Raw genomic sequence first — 14,988 nt, 5'->3', positions numbered from 1 at the left:
CTGCTCCTTCCTGAAACTACTACACTAATTAGAAACCCAGCATGACTCAGGACAACATCTAAAAATTCTTCCTGTTTAGGACTTCATTTACCTTTGGGCAGAACATCTGTCCCCTAGAACTCACAATCTCAGACAATACTAACAAACCTGGATATTATGGGACTTATAGACAGCAAAATTTTTTTAAAAGTAAAATCATTTTTCTATATCCATTACTGCTACTATCTTATATAAGAGGCACGGAAGAATGATGGATAGAAGATCTGCTGCATGGTCAGAGAGATCTGAGTTCAAATCCTGATTCTGCCACATGCATGACCAGAGGCAAGTTGTTTACTTTCTCAACAACTTCAGACAGCCCTCTAAGACAGTTGCTGTTGTTAACTCGCAAAGATACTGGAGTGGTTTTCTTGGCAAAGATAATGGAGTGGTTTGCCATTTCCTTCTCCAGTTCATTTTACAGATTAGGAAACTGAGGCAAACATGGTTAAGTGACTTGCCAAGAGTCATACAGCTAATAAGTACCTGAAGCTGGATTTGAACTCAGGTCTTCCTAACTTCAGACCCAGTGCTCTATCTACTTCGCCAATATATTATTAACTAATTAGTGCTCTCCATTAGGGAAAAGAGTTCCTGATATCTATGAATTCACAAATTTGGAACAGAGATTGAGACTAGGATCAAAATGTGACAGTTTTCTTTCAAGCTATGTTCTCCAAACTTCATGACTATTCCTTTTGAAGCAGCACAGGACAATGGAAGCATGATGACTCTGGAGTCCTGAGGTCTGGGCTTGATTTTTTGCTCTGTAACTTATTATCTTGGGCAAGTCTCTTAACCTATCCAGGCTTCAGTTTCCTTATCTGTAAAATGAGTGATCTTTGTGGCCCATTTCAGCTACAAGTCTATGAACCTGCATAGGATCACAAGATAGAACTGGGGATGGGTGGGACCTCAGAAATCATCTAGTTCAATTCCCTCATTTTACAAATGAGGAAATTGAGACCCAGTGAGGTTGTTACTTGTCCAAGGGTGGTGGTAAGCATTAATCGGTCAATCAACATTTCTTAAGTATCTTCTATTTGCCAAGCACTATGCTAAGTGTTGGAGATACAAAAAGAGGCAAAAAATAGTCTCTGTCCTCAAGGAGCTCATGATCTAGTGGAGGAAACAACATGCAAACAAATATATACAACCAAATAGAGGATAAATAGGAAATAATTAGAAGGAAGGCACTAGAATTAAGATAAGGTTGGAAAAGCCTTCCTGGAAGACATGGTATTTTAGATGAGACATAAAGGAAGCCAGGAAAGTCAGTAGGCAGAGCTGAGGAGGAAGAGCATTCTAGGCATGGTGGACAACAAGAAAAAAATTCCCTGAATTAAGACATGTTCATGGAGGAACCAGGAGGCCAATGTCATTGGATTGAAGAGTGTGCAGGGCCTCTGACTCAGGCACTGTACTATAATCATAATCATAACCTGCCTTTTAATCATATTTATATGTGTATATATGTATTATATATATATGTCTATAGTTATGATCAGATTATTTTATTTTCCTGAAATTAATTTCAGTCCTCAAATTGCAATTTTTTAAAAAAATGATATGATGTTAGAAAGTCAATGGGATTTGGAAGTCTTTTTTTTTTTGCAAGCACAGTAAGTCCTTATAATAAAATAGATATATTATTTATTCATATATTAACAGCTTACATCAAAAGGACTTGCATGATTTTATGACCCATGTGGAATGATGAGTTCATTAGTGTCTGGGGGCATCTAAATGATGGAGAAAATCCAGTGAGAGTTTGTTGAAGAGCAATGATATGATTTGTTTGTTGTTTAAATCAACTGACTGTTAATTGGTTTAGAAAACTACCAGAGATCTCAGCTTATTCAAAATAGTAGCTGACATGATACAGATATTCATTTATGTGTAATCCAGATCATTATAGAATCCATTAGCTCTTCATACTGCTTTGCCCATTTCAGGCTCCATCTCCCTGATCTGCAAGACTTGTCTTTTGTGGTAGATAACATGTCATGATTACTTTTCAGATGAGTAGGTTTTATGACTTACCTTGTCCAGATAGACCCTCAGTACTGAATCCTAGATGAGGCAGTTCTGTGATGCCAGTTGTTTGCTCCTCTTCTATTTCTTGATCTATCAAGAAAGGACCTTTAGTACTCTCCACAGCACTGGGAACTCTTTCAGAATGGTGTTCAGTCAAAGCGTCCTCTCCTACAGTTTCCTTTCCAGATTCAGGTGCTTCTGGAAACACTGATGGCTCATAGGTCAGAAGGGTTGGTGGAGTCAAATTCACGGGGCTCACAAGAGTTTCATCAGCTGTCTTGGAAATAGGGAATTCACTTGATAAATATTGCTCTGATCTTTCTTCTGTCTCAGACTTGGGGTGACCAAGTGTAAACCCAAGATTCAAGGTAGCATCCTGGAAAATGGGTTGAGAGAGAGAGAGAGAGAGAGAGAGAGAGAGAGAGAGAGTAAAGATTATATTAAATGAGCTTTCATTCCCATCATCTCTACTAGAATGCATGCTTCTTGGGGCATGGTACATGTCTATAATCCCTGCTGCCTGGGAGGCTGAGGCTGACAGATCTTTTCAGCTTAGGCGTTCTGAGCTTCAGTGAGCTTTGCTGAGCGAGAGTCCACACTAAGTGTGGCAGCATCGAGGGGAAGCCTCTAGGTTGCCTATGGAAGAGGCAGCCAGCCCAAATTGGAAATAGAGTAGGTCCAAGCTTCCGTGAAGATCAGTGGTGGGTTTGGACCCATGAATAGCCCCTGCCTTTCTAGTGTTCCTGAGATGGGGAGATCCAGTCTTTAGAAAAGTAAGAAAGGCAGGAAGAAAGGAAGGAAGAAAAAAGGAAGGAAGGAATAAAGTGGGAAGTAATAAAGGGAGGAAAGAAGAAAGGAAGGAAAGAAGAAATAAAGGAAGCAAAAAGAAAGAGCTTATGTTCTTTGAGAGTAGGGAATGTGATTTTTAAGAGTGTTTTTTTTTTTTGGTCTTTCTTTGTAATCTCAATGCTTATTCTAGTGCCTGGCTAGTAGTAAGCATTCAATAAATGCTCTGTTGATTGACTGACTTAAAATTTACTTGTACTTGATTTCAGCTAAATCTTGTCTTTTATTTCTTTAAACTCTATTACAAAGGCTTATACTAAAAATATTGCTTTAGTTCATGTTGGAAGCTTCTTATCTGTTCCTGTAACTTTTACTTTATTTTAAAGACCTATAGGGATCAACAATAAATGAAGATATGTATGAATTTTATAGACAAGATTGCATTTCATGCCCAGAGCCAAACTTAGACAATACTTTAATTTGGGACATATCTATGATCAAATCACATTTGTTAAAAATAGGAAAAATGCAGAACATTCTGATTAATTTGCAGGAACAATTGATTGACATCATACAAAATATAAATTTACTAGCAAATTGTCATAAAGATTATTGCATAATTGGTGAATGGGATTGAAAAATGAGATGATTTAGTAAGAGCAACCAATAAGGCACTTCTTTCATTTGGATGATTATGTTTTCAGAAGGAATCTTTTTTTTTTTTTTTGCTATAGCAGGCATTAAAACCTAATATTGAAGTAACCTGAATTTAAAATCAGACCTTAAATTTTGCTTTGTCATAGTGCTCTGCTTAGTGAGGTGGTGATTTTTGTTTTTATTTTTTGGTAAGAAGATTTTAAATACTTTACATCTTGTTTAAAGAATTGAGGTCACTTACCAATGAGTGTTCAGCAAGGGTAGTAGTCATTACTGATTGGGTGTCATGTTCCAAGCTCTCTGGAGGCTTTTCAATTTCTGCAGGGGGAAAACATGATGCATTTTGGTGGCAGTGAGCATCAGGATAGGGCCTTAAAACTCTCAGAGTTATGTTTGAAGTCCAGTAGAACTGTGATATAAGGAATCAAAACAAAGCTAATGCAAACTAAACTATGATTAACTGAAAAACAGATGTGAATGGAAAGGACCACATGTTTATGTAACAAGAACAGTTTACACAGTGGAAATTTATACTATTTAATTATATGTTACAAATCTAAGAGGCGCCACGAAGACCAGGTGGCCAGGCCAAAGGGCCTAAATTATCAGTGAACTTAAGGGAAATGATAAGAACTGGGATCAAGAATTCTTTAAACTGATTCAGGTGCAACCAAAGCTTGGCTGACTTTTCTAGAAAATAGAAACAAGAAATATAATGCAGAGAATGAGAGCAAGAGCATCTCTTGTGTTGTGGGTCTGAATTTCATCTCTTATGGTCTAGAGGAATTTCACTGCGCTATATTTAGCCCTGAAAGATCTACTTATAGGTATTACATGAACACCTCCAAGAAAATCCTAATCTTGTGGTAGGAAATACAGAGGTAACCCTGGGTTTTCAGAAGTTATGCCAGGGGAGTTCAAATTCTAAATGGTTCTATCAAATTGGAAAGGCTTACAGTGCATCCAACCCTTGCCATAAAAACTTTCCATAAGGCAAAAATCTGTATAGCCTATGGCCATACCTGAAAAGGACTGTGATTCAAGGAGAGGGCTCACAGAGACTGCCAAATATTCCTCTCTCTCCCTTGTACAAAGGGCCTATGGATAGAATCAGAGGATCTAGAGCTGGAAGAGACCTTCCCAGGGTATCTAGTCTAGCACTTTCATTTTACAGATGAGGAGACGAAAGCTCAGGAAGGTTAAGTTAGTTGCCCAAGGTCACACAGATGGCAAAACTCCAACACAGGCTGGAAATCATGTTCTTTGACTCTAAATTCAGTGCTTTTTCCACTGGAAAGTTCTTAGAAGAATGGGAGAGCCTAGCAAGCAAGAAGAACGAGGAAATCCTTGTAAACAAGAGTTACGAGTACAGAGTGTTGGAGAAGTGTGAGCTGAGCAGAGAGGGTTAGTGACTGATGGCACATTATTTCTCTGCCTCCTCCCTCTCTCTCCGGGTAGGTAGCTGAAAATTCCCATGGGTTGTTTACTCTCTTTAACTTCCTGTCTTCCCTCTGTGCAAAGAAAGCCTTAGCTTTTGTTCTAAATGCACACAGTAATTTCTACAGTTTTAACTTGTGATAAAAATATTGGCCAACAGAAATCCAAGCTGAGATTAATACTTAGTGCTCATGTAATTAGACCGAAGGGAAAGTGAAAATATTCCCTGTTTTAGAAAGATGAAGAATTTGCTCCGGATATGGGGTTGGCTGAACCAGGATGGGAGTTATCAGGACAATATGAAGAGTACCTCAGGGCAGCTAGGTGGTGCAGTGGATAGAGCACCAGCCCTGAAGTCAGGAGGACTGAAGTTCAAATTTGACCTCAGACCAAACACTTGATACTCACTAGCTGTGTGACCCTGGGCAAGTCACTTAACCCCAATTGCCTAAAAAAAAATATGAAGAGTACCTCCTTGGGAATACATGATGGAGGGGTTCTCTCTTTCATCCTGCTTTCCCCACCCCTCCTCCCCCTTCAGAGCAGTGCTGTCCATATCCTCTGACTGTTCTTCGTGTCTGCTGAGAACACTTTTAATTGACTGCTGAGCTGGATATCACAGGGTGATTGCCTCTCAAATCTACCTTTCCTGCTTTGGAAAATTACTTCCCATCATCTTCTTTGCCAATAAGTGGATACATTTGTACTGGACTGTTACAAGTCTGACAAAAGAATATGAAACTCAGACACTGCTAGTTTTAAAAAAAAAAAGCCCCTAGTCAGGGATTGAGCTTAGGCAGGCATTTTACCTTTCCTTGGAAGAAACCATTTGGCAAGTTGGGTTTGAAGAGAGGCTATGCCCCTATGAAAGAATGAGTAATGAGTTGCTTAGAAAAATAAATCCATATCTCTGAAAGGGAATGAGTTGCTAGGGAAGCTCCAATCACACAAAAGAAGAGGTCAGCAAGTTCTCTGGACAGGCTCAGACAGATCCTCTCCCTCAGGGGATGATTGACAGGTGAGTCTGCCTCGCTTATCATTCTGACATAGCCATGATGATAATAGCTAGCATTTATATGGCACTTGAAGGTTTGCAAAGCATTTTACTTGATCCTCACAACAACCTTGTAAGGTAGGAGCTATTATTATCCCCCTTTCATAGTTGAGGAAACAAGCTGAAAGACGTTGTGACTTGCCAAGGGTCGTACAGCTTGTAAATATCTAAGGCTTCAAACTTGGGTCTTCCTTACTCCAGGTTCAAAACTCTATCCACTTCACCACTTAATTGCATCTATCAGCATGATGAAAACCTTCGTTCATCTATTTATAGGTATGGCTCGTGTCTACTATATAGAGGTAAAAATCCATAAAGTGAAAAAATGGATGAAAGGAAAAATGTATACTGTGAATGGCTGTGTATCACATGGTGGATGTGTAATATTGGCAGTGGACTGTGTCTTCTGTCTGGGAGAGATGATTTTTTTTTTTTGCCTATGGCTACCCAGGAAACTAATAAAGGAAAGGGGGATTGACATATAATGTCCACCTAGTCTACACCATGTGGAAACATCTGAGACACTGCTAAAATGACTGCTCATTTTTTGGGGGGAGGGGGTAGCAATTACTTCAATAAAAACACTGAGTTCTTTGGCTGTCCAGCCAATTGACACTGTTATACCCATTTCATAGCGCATGCTTGACAATTGAGACAGTTGCTTTAGATCAAGACTCTTGTATTAAAGTTGTAACTTGCTCTGGTCCCTGTAACCACCTCACCCCCTTTATAGTTTGTATACTGTTTATGAGCAGCAAGTATAAAATAGCAATAGCAGGAATATTGCAAAGGGGAACCAAGAAGGCAGAGACTGTCCCATAGATCAAAGGAGCATAATAGTTACTTGCAAATGATATCGTATATTAACTAAAAATCACATTCCTAGAATACATGCTAAATCAGAGGAAGACAGTTAAGAGCTTTTTGGACCTGATAACATTATGTAAGCCTCAGATAAACTCCAGAATCCTCAAAAAGACCACCAGAACACCAAATATTGCTGATAACTTTGAGGTGATGTGGGTGTGTCAAGGAACTAACCCCAACGTGGCACAGGCAAGTCTATTCCCCACAAACCCCCTATAAAATGAGGCTCCAAACTCCTGCACTCAGAATACTCCTCCATCTCCATCTGGGTCCATGTAGCTGAGTGCTCCCAACTCTAATCCGTAGTTATATAAGTGATTCTCATTTCTGCACTGTCTTTCCCATGCTGCCTGTCTTCCACCACTCCATCCCTATCACCAAGCTAGCTGTCTCTGTACCACCACCACCACCACCCCTACCACCCCTCCCCTGGTCACTCACTGTTTGTCTCTGTACATTTTGTGCTGTTTGCCTCTGCACCTTTTATGTCTTACTAAAGTGTGATCAAAGCCTTTCTCCCCACTGCTATAATTTCCTGGCAAGTACCCAAAGAATTCGACATGCATGCTCCACTTAATAATTCCATAAATTAATTAGCAATTCAGCTCTATACCCAAGATAGCTTGAGCTCAGGAGAATTTCTAGGGGTGAGATCATGCCAATGAGAGTGTTCCTAAAACATCAGAATCAGTAGAGATGAGTGGTGCAGGTGGTCTGATTTGAGCTGCCCGTGAACTTCCATGGACTATATCATAGCCATGGAAGCAGGAGGATTCTGAAATTGGTTGGCCTCCCTGGGTTTTTCCTGTACTAGCAAGATGGACCAAGGGCTAGAATGAATTGCAAGTGTAGTCCTAGAGTTTCTTGTTATTCCTCTTTAGGAACAGACCCAAGATTGAGTAGAAATGAGTGGCAGAAGCACTGTGGACATGTGCTCTCATATCTACCTCAGAAATAGGTCACAGTCCAGGAGAATTAGGAGGCTAGAGACCAAATGGTACAATGACAAGTGTGTTGGATTTGGTGTCAGAGAAATAAGGTTCAAATCTTCCTTCTGCCACTTATTATCTGTGTTACTTAACTTTTCTGGACTCATTTTCCTTATCTGTAGGATGAGAGTATTAGAATAGATGACTTCTGAGGTCCCTTCTAGTTCTAAATCTCTGATCTAAGTATGAGGTGTGGTGATAAAGTTATGAAAACTGCAAATGTTAATCTCATAGACATTGGCGGAGAGATCAGATCAGAACCCTTCCCCTCACTCCCCATTACTGACAGATTCTTCAGGGGTTCTCATTATAGCAGCATCTCATATATACAGTACATGATAAACCATCATGCTAAGTGTTGGGAGAACTAGGTGAAGGATTCTCAGTTCTTATAAAACCTGGAAAATGTCAAGTGACTGCTAATCATATAGCATATCTGAGATGTTGCTAGGAGGTCCCTAACTCCTTGTGACCTTGGGTGAGTCATCTGACCGCTCTGGTCCTCAGTTGCCTTATCCATAAAAGGAAGAAGTTGGATTAGATGGTCTTTTAGGGCCCTTGCAGCTATAGCATTCTATGGCTGATCTACAGGCTAAGCCCACAGCTATAACTGTTGACTGACCATCAGTAAACTGAATTGTTCCCAGTTCCAGAGACTTGTCTTCCTCTAGAGCTGTGGTAATTAGTTGCTGCAGCCCTGCTGAGGTGAGACTGCTTTCTTGAGGTTCTTCCTCCTCCAAGCTCCCAGGCTTGCTTGCATTTTCAATTTCATTAGGGTGAATGGTTGACAGGTTGCCGCTGGGCCTTCCTCTTTCTGATCTGTCTCTCTTAAAGATCACCAGCTGTCGAGCAACTGTGCTGCTTGAGCTGCAGGGTGGGAAAAGACATGACCCACCAAGAGCCATCTGTTACATGCCAAGAAAATTCTGAAAGATCTTTGCCCTTCGAAAGGGCTTTGCCCTGAGGGAAGGGCCATGTTTCTATTCCTATTAGGATCCCAGTCCTCAGGGATCCCACTCTCCTACAGATGGCCTGGTCTAGTTTCAGCTAAAATCTCCTGCCCAACTCCCACACCAACCTCTGGGCATCTATTTTTCTGTTCCTGCACCTACCAGCTCACACTAATTCTCCCCACCCTTGCCATGACAGGAAGGAAACCTCAGCTTCTATTCACCCTGAGTATACCTGTACTTCAAGTCATTCCCATCCCTTCTCTCTGTTCTATGCTAATAAACAAAACAAAACAAAAAGATTATGGAATCTGATGCTTGAATCTCAAAGTGAGACAAAGTGACTCTGTAGATATGCCACTGAGAACAGAGAGAGATATATAGTGGCTTAAGGGCCAGCTTTAGAATCAGTAAGATCCAGGTTCAAGTCCTGACTTTGACACATATTATCCAGTTCCTCATGCAGATCACTTGACTTCTCAGTGCTTCAGACAACTCTAGTACTATAAGTTGCATACAAATTGTTACTCTGCTCGAGGACAAGAATTATTTCTCTTTCTCTCTGTGTTTTTTTTTCTGCACTTGTATTCCCAACACTTAGTAGGGTATAATACAAGTAGGGTTAATACATGATTTTTCATTCATTTATTCATTGGTAGAAGGAATTTCTACACTTAAAGTCTTCCTGTCCCCAAAGCTATTATTACAAAACTTCAGGCCAGCTGTAATTTTGTTGGTATAGAGACACATTAAAAAAGGAATATCAAACATTCATTGAGATTTGAAAAGCTGGTTAACTTTAATATACCATGGGAAAATGATAAAACAGCTCAAGATCTGGAGTCATTAGACTTGGGTTTGAATCCTGACTCTGCTATTTTTATAATTTAATAATAAGGTCAGTGTGACTTTGGTCAAGTCACTTGACCAAACTTCTGGTTCTCAGCTTCCCTCGTCTGTTAACTGAAGGACTAGATGACCTCTAAGGTCCCTAAATCATGGAATCTATGACAGGTTGTAGTATAGATAGTACATATATGAGGGGCAGTTTAGGTGCTTGTTTGGTAATGGTTTAAGCTCCTCTTCCTCAGATATCTACTTTTGGTTTTCTACAAGAGCTAAGCTAAAGAGAATCAATCAGCATGAAAGTCAGAGAGTCCTCCTTTTTTTTTTTTTAAAGAAGGAGGCCACCTTTGAAATGTGTATAAGGAAACAAGGCAGCAGGATGCATCTCCATTAATGTAATTGTCATTAAGAAGGATAATTTAGTGTCCAGGAATGTTAATCATCCACTTTTCTCAAGTAGCAAAATTTTTTAATTAAAACAAAAATAGCTAGCATGTTATTTCTTCTTTATGTCACCTTGGAATAAATATTGAGAAGGAGGTGAGGAGAAAGAGGAATCCAAGGAGGCATCCTCAATGTTATGATCAGGAGGTTAATGAAGTCTCTTTTAACATACTAATCTGGGCTACAAATACTTGATGTAGAAGAATCTGCCCTCTAGGGGTTTACCATCACACAATTTGCAACTTTTCTTCTATGCAATAAGCCCCTGCAAAGTTCCATAGAGTTGTTGTAAGGGTCCTAAGTAAGAGCTCCCTAGGTATTTTCTGGAGTGCTTTGGCTGACGCAATCGATGAGACAAGATTCTATAGTTCATTATTTTACTAGTCAATTATAGGAGTTTGTTGCTTATTCCAGAGCTCTCCAAGACAGAGTAGGTTTTTTCACAGTTTAAACTGACCTTGGTATAGGGATAGCAAATTAATGTCTGCACTACTCCAGATTCAGGGTGCATATCTATAGGTGCACATGGACAGCTTCCTATACCACGGATGCTCTTTTCAAGCATGGTATTCCACAATGACACACATTTCTCAATAGACCTTAAGTTTTGTAGGGTAATTTTTAGCTTGTTAGATATGTTAGAATAAATGCCGCATTAGAATATAAACTCTTTGAAGGCAGACTTTCAGTTTTGCCTTTGTATTCTCAGTGCTTGACCCAGTGCCCAACATGCAATAGATGATTAATAAATGCTTATTGATCGATGGCTAGATTGATTCACTGGTTCAATTTACCTGTTTATCTTCTATAATGGAATGTTTTTAGGCTAAAAATTCCCTCCTCCAACCCATGCTGGTGATAAAGTTAAGTGATTTCTTCAACTTCTAAAGAAAACATTAACGATCACTGCCTTGCCCTGATACTATAACTGAAATAAAGGCTGGCTAACTTTCTTGGCCCAGGGTATAGATTTGTTAGGAAACTGCTTAAGTAGAACACAAGCTCCTAGTGGGCAGGCATTTCACTTTTGTGTGTGTGTCTCTAGCACCCAACATAGTGCCCTGTACTGAGCTTGTGCTCAGTAAATTTATGTTGAATACATGAATCTTCTGGGTTTCTAAAAGCAAAAGAAAGAATGCAAATTACCCATCTCTTTCCTTCTTCGGTCTTCAGTTCATCACCCCGAAGTGGGAACATGTGAAAAGGAAAGAAGGAATATTTGTGTGAGCCATGGAGATTGATGAATGAACATTCCATATGTGCATATAGTTCTCTTATTGTCTGTCATTTCTGTCTAGGCTTCATAAAGGAAAGACATTCATGGTCATTAGCCTTTAAGGAGAGGTTCTGAGAATAACGTGAAACTGCATGATAAAAGTGAAGAGTTCAAGAAGGGTAATAGAATGAACACTGGATTTGTAGGCAGATGACCTGGATTCAAATCCTGACTCTGCTGCTTGCTTACCTCTATAACTGTGGAAAAATTACTTTCCCTCTTTGGGTCTCAGTTTCCTTATTTGTAAAGTGAAGGTTAGCCTAGCTGACCTACAAGATCAGATCTCTTCTATGATTCATCCTATGGATTCTGAATTGTAGCTGAGCCCGTGTCAGTATATACTCATGTCTGATGTCTTTTTCTTCCCAAACACTTTGCTTTCCCTTTTCTGCTTGCTTTCCTACTATGTATTGGTAGATGCCACAAAGTTGTTCTCTACAGCATGCATTATGGGTAGTCCTATTGTACAAGAAGTTTTTCCAAGAAGGGCATCCCAGTAGCATCTTGTAGAGAGATGAAATCATTTATTAAATTGATTATTAACAGGAATATATGGCTCAAGAGAGCCAGTTGTTAATTTTCAATGTCAGCATTTGCACCTTGGAAATTAGTAATTGCTACAAATTGAGGGTCTATTTGTTTTGTTGATTATCTTGATTTAAGAAAGTGACAGAGAAAATTTCAATAATGAAAATTAAACTTCAGTGTATGTACTTCTCCCCCACCCCCTCCCCAGAAAGCTGGTTGTTAAACATATACTAGGACAGCACTAGTTACTGATGTTCTGGAAAGCTTCTTTGCGCTCTGTACTTAACTTCCAACAATCAACTGTGCAGAATGGAGCCCAACAATAGTCCAGCACCTGGCACACCACTGGCGCTTAATAAATGTTTATTGATTGAACTAACAGTTCATGTGAAAAGGATCTGCGGTTTCTAGTGTACTGCAAACTTAATATAAGTTAATACTGTGACATGGCAACTGTTCCACGCCCTGCCCTCCCCCCCCAAAGTCCAAAAACCAAATGTAGACTTAGGCTAATTAATAGAAGTATAGTATCCAAAAGGAGGATGGGGTGATAATCCTACTTTATACTGTCCTTTTCAGACAACACAATAGTATAGGGTTCAGTTCTTAGTACCACATTTTGGGAAATGACATTAATAAGCTGAAGCACATACATAGCATATACAACCAGGATGGTGAGGGCCCTAGAGAGCATGCCATGCAAGTATCAGCTGAAGGAAACTGAGCATGTTTAGCCTAGAGAAGAAATGGCTAAGAGGTGAAATCACAACTGCCTTTAAGGCAGCATGGAAAGAATGCTGGTGATGGAGTCAGAGAACCTGGGCTCCAGTCCTGCTTCTGACATGAACTACCTGGGTGACCTTGGCCAAGGCCCTGAATCTTCTAGGATCTCAGCTTCCTTGTCTGTAAAATGAGAGTGTTGAATGAGATAGATTCTGAAATCCCTTCTAGCTATTTTCTATGATTCTAAATATATGATGGACTAAATATATGTTATGGAAAATGAATTAAATGTGCTCTGTTTGGCCCCAGAGGGCATAGTTAGAAGTAATGGGGGAATAATTTAGGAAGATAGATTTTGACTAGATATAAGAATAAACTTTCCCATAACTAGAACTGTCCAAAAATGGAATGGGTTCTCAGGGTTGAGATGGAGTATCAAGGTAGTGGTGAGTTCTCTGTTTTGCGATTTCAGTCGTGTCTGACTCTTCATGACCCTATTTGGGGTTTTTGTGGCAAAGATATTGAAGTGCTTTACCATTTCCTTTTCCAGCTCATTTTACAGATGAGGAAACTGGGGCAAAGAGGGTTAAATGACTTGCCCAGGATCACACAGTTAGCAAGTGTCTGAGGCTGGATTTGAACTCAGGTCTTTCTGACTCTAGGCTTGGTGCTCTATCCACTGCACCATCTAGCTCCCCTTGAGTTCTCTGTTACTGGAAGTTTTAAAGCAGAGGCTATATGACCACTTGTCTGAGGTATTATAGAAGAGATTCCTCTTGAGGGAAAGAGGTTTGGTTTAGAACAGGTGTTCTTAACCTTGGGTCTGTGAATTTACATTTTAAAAAATTACTGTATTTCAATATAATTAGTTTCTATCATCATCCTATATATTTCATTTTATGGATTTAAAAATATTATTCTGAGAAAGGGTCTACAGGTGTCACCAGCCTGCTAAAAGAGTCCATGGTTTAAAAACAGCTGATTTGGGTCATGTCCCACTCTTAAGATCCTTTGATTTGATATAGTGAGCAGTTTGTTTCTAGAGTAATTTTTCACACTTCAGCCTCACTGCAGGAATAACTATTTGCCATTCCCTATCATTTTATTTTTCTTCTTCATTCATCAGAATTAGGTAGAGTGTGTGCATTGACCATGAACATGAGCCCTGTACTCAGTTCCTACTAACTCCTAAAGGATGGCCAATGAGACTAATGATTTCACTTAAATTGCTCTGGCTGTTTATGGCCATTCAGTCTAGAAGACACATGCAGTTTACCCACTTTGTATCTCAAATGACAGAAGGAGATGAGAAAAGACTATATTAGATATTAAGGGATTAACAGCTCAGTACTTCATGAGTAGAATGTACTAAAAACACCTGGCTATCAGTAGATACCTTTCATGCAGTGGCGAAAAAGGACTAAAGTAAACTCAATTAACCCTAACTTTCTATCTCTCAGCACTCCCAAGAGAACATGCATAGTAATGAAGGTAGCTGTACAGGGATGGAAATGCCTCCCCCCACCCCAGCCGCCCCCAGGATGATGGATCATTTGTCAAGCAAGTCAGTCAGTAAGCATTTGTTAAGCCCTTACTATGTGCTGGGGACTGTGCTATTCTGTGGATACAAAGAAAGGCAAAAACATGGTCCCTGCCCTCAAGGAGCTCCCATTCTAATTGGGGAAGATCTGCAAAAAATTGTGCATAGAAGATGTTTAAGTGGAAGGTAATCTCAGAGATTAGGGGCAGCTAGATGGTGCAGTGGATAGAGTGCCAGGATTGGAGTCAGGAAGACTCATATTCCTGAGTTCAAATCTAGTCTCAGATACTTACTAGCTGTGCTACCCCGGGCAAGTCATTTAACCCTGTTTGCTCAGTTTCCTCATCTGTATAATGATCTGGGAAAGGAAATGGCAAACTGCTCTAGTATCTTTACCAAGAAAATCCCAAATGGGGTCATGATCAATCAGACATGACTGAAACGAATTAATAACAACAACAATCTCAGAAAGAAGACACTGGGTGGTGGGAGGGAGGAGTATTATGGGGAGTGGGAGTGAGACTAGGAAAAGCCTCCTGCAGAAAGTAGAATTTGAAGGAAGTAAGGGAAGCCAGGAGTTAGAGGTGAGAAGAGAGCATTCCAGGCACTGGGGGACAGTCAATGCAAATGAGTAGAACTGGAAGATTTAGTACCTTGTGTGAGAAACGATGAGAAGGCTAGTGTTGCTGGATAGTATAGTAGGTAGTAGACATGGTAAAAGTAGAAGAGGATTAGAAAGGTAGGGAGGGGTCAAGTGGTGAAGGGCTTTAAAAGTCAAACAGGATTTTACATTTGATCCTTGAAGATCTGTTGTA

At 39.9% G+C, this 14,988-nt stretch overlaps 1 protein-coding gene across 1 annotated transcript in view; it reads right to left on the bottom strand.

The window, feature by feature from the left end:
- The window catches only part of IMPG1 (interphotoreceptor matrix proteoglycan 1), a 130,497-nt gene that overhangs the window by 70,923 nt on the left and 44,586 nt on the right, over positions 1-14,988 (bottom strand). Inside the window, exons 9-12 of the mRNA XM_078155616.1 lie at positions 11,253-11,273; positions 8,489-8,733; positions 3,761-3,837; positions 2,083-2,353 (exon numbers count right to left, since the gene is read on the bottom strand). Of these exons, the coding sequence (XP_078011742.1) occupies positions 2,083-2,353; positions 3,761-3,837; positions 8,489-8,733; positions 11,253-11,273 (614 nt within the window). The remainder of the gene's footprint in view (positions 1-2,082; positions 2,354-3,760; positions 3,838-8,488; positions 8,734-11,252; positions 11,274-14,988) is intronic.

The sequence above is a fragment of the Phascolarctos cinereus genome, unplaced genomic scaffold (assembly GCF_003287225.1).
Source record: "Phascolarctos cinereus isolate Bilbo 61053 unplaced genomic scaffold, phaCin_HiC Scaffold_5;HRSCAF=322, whole genome shotgun sequence".
Lineage (NCBI taxonomy): Eukaryota > Metazoa > Chordata > Mammalia > Diprotodontia > Phascolarctidae > Phascolarctos > Phascolarctos cinereus.
Note: the sequence above shows the minus strand (reverse complement) of the source record. Positions and strands in the feature narration are given on the sequence as shown.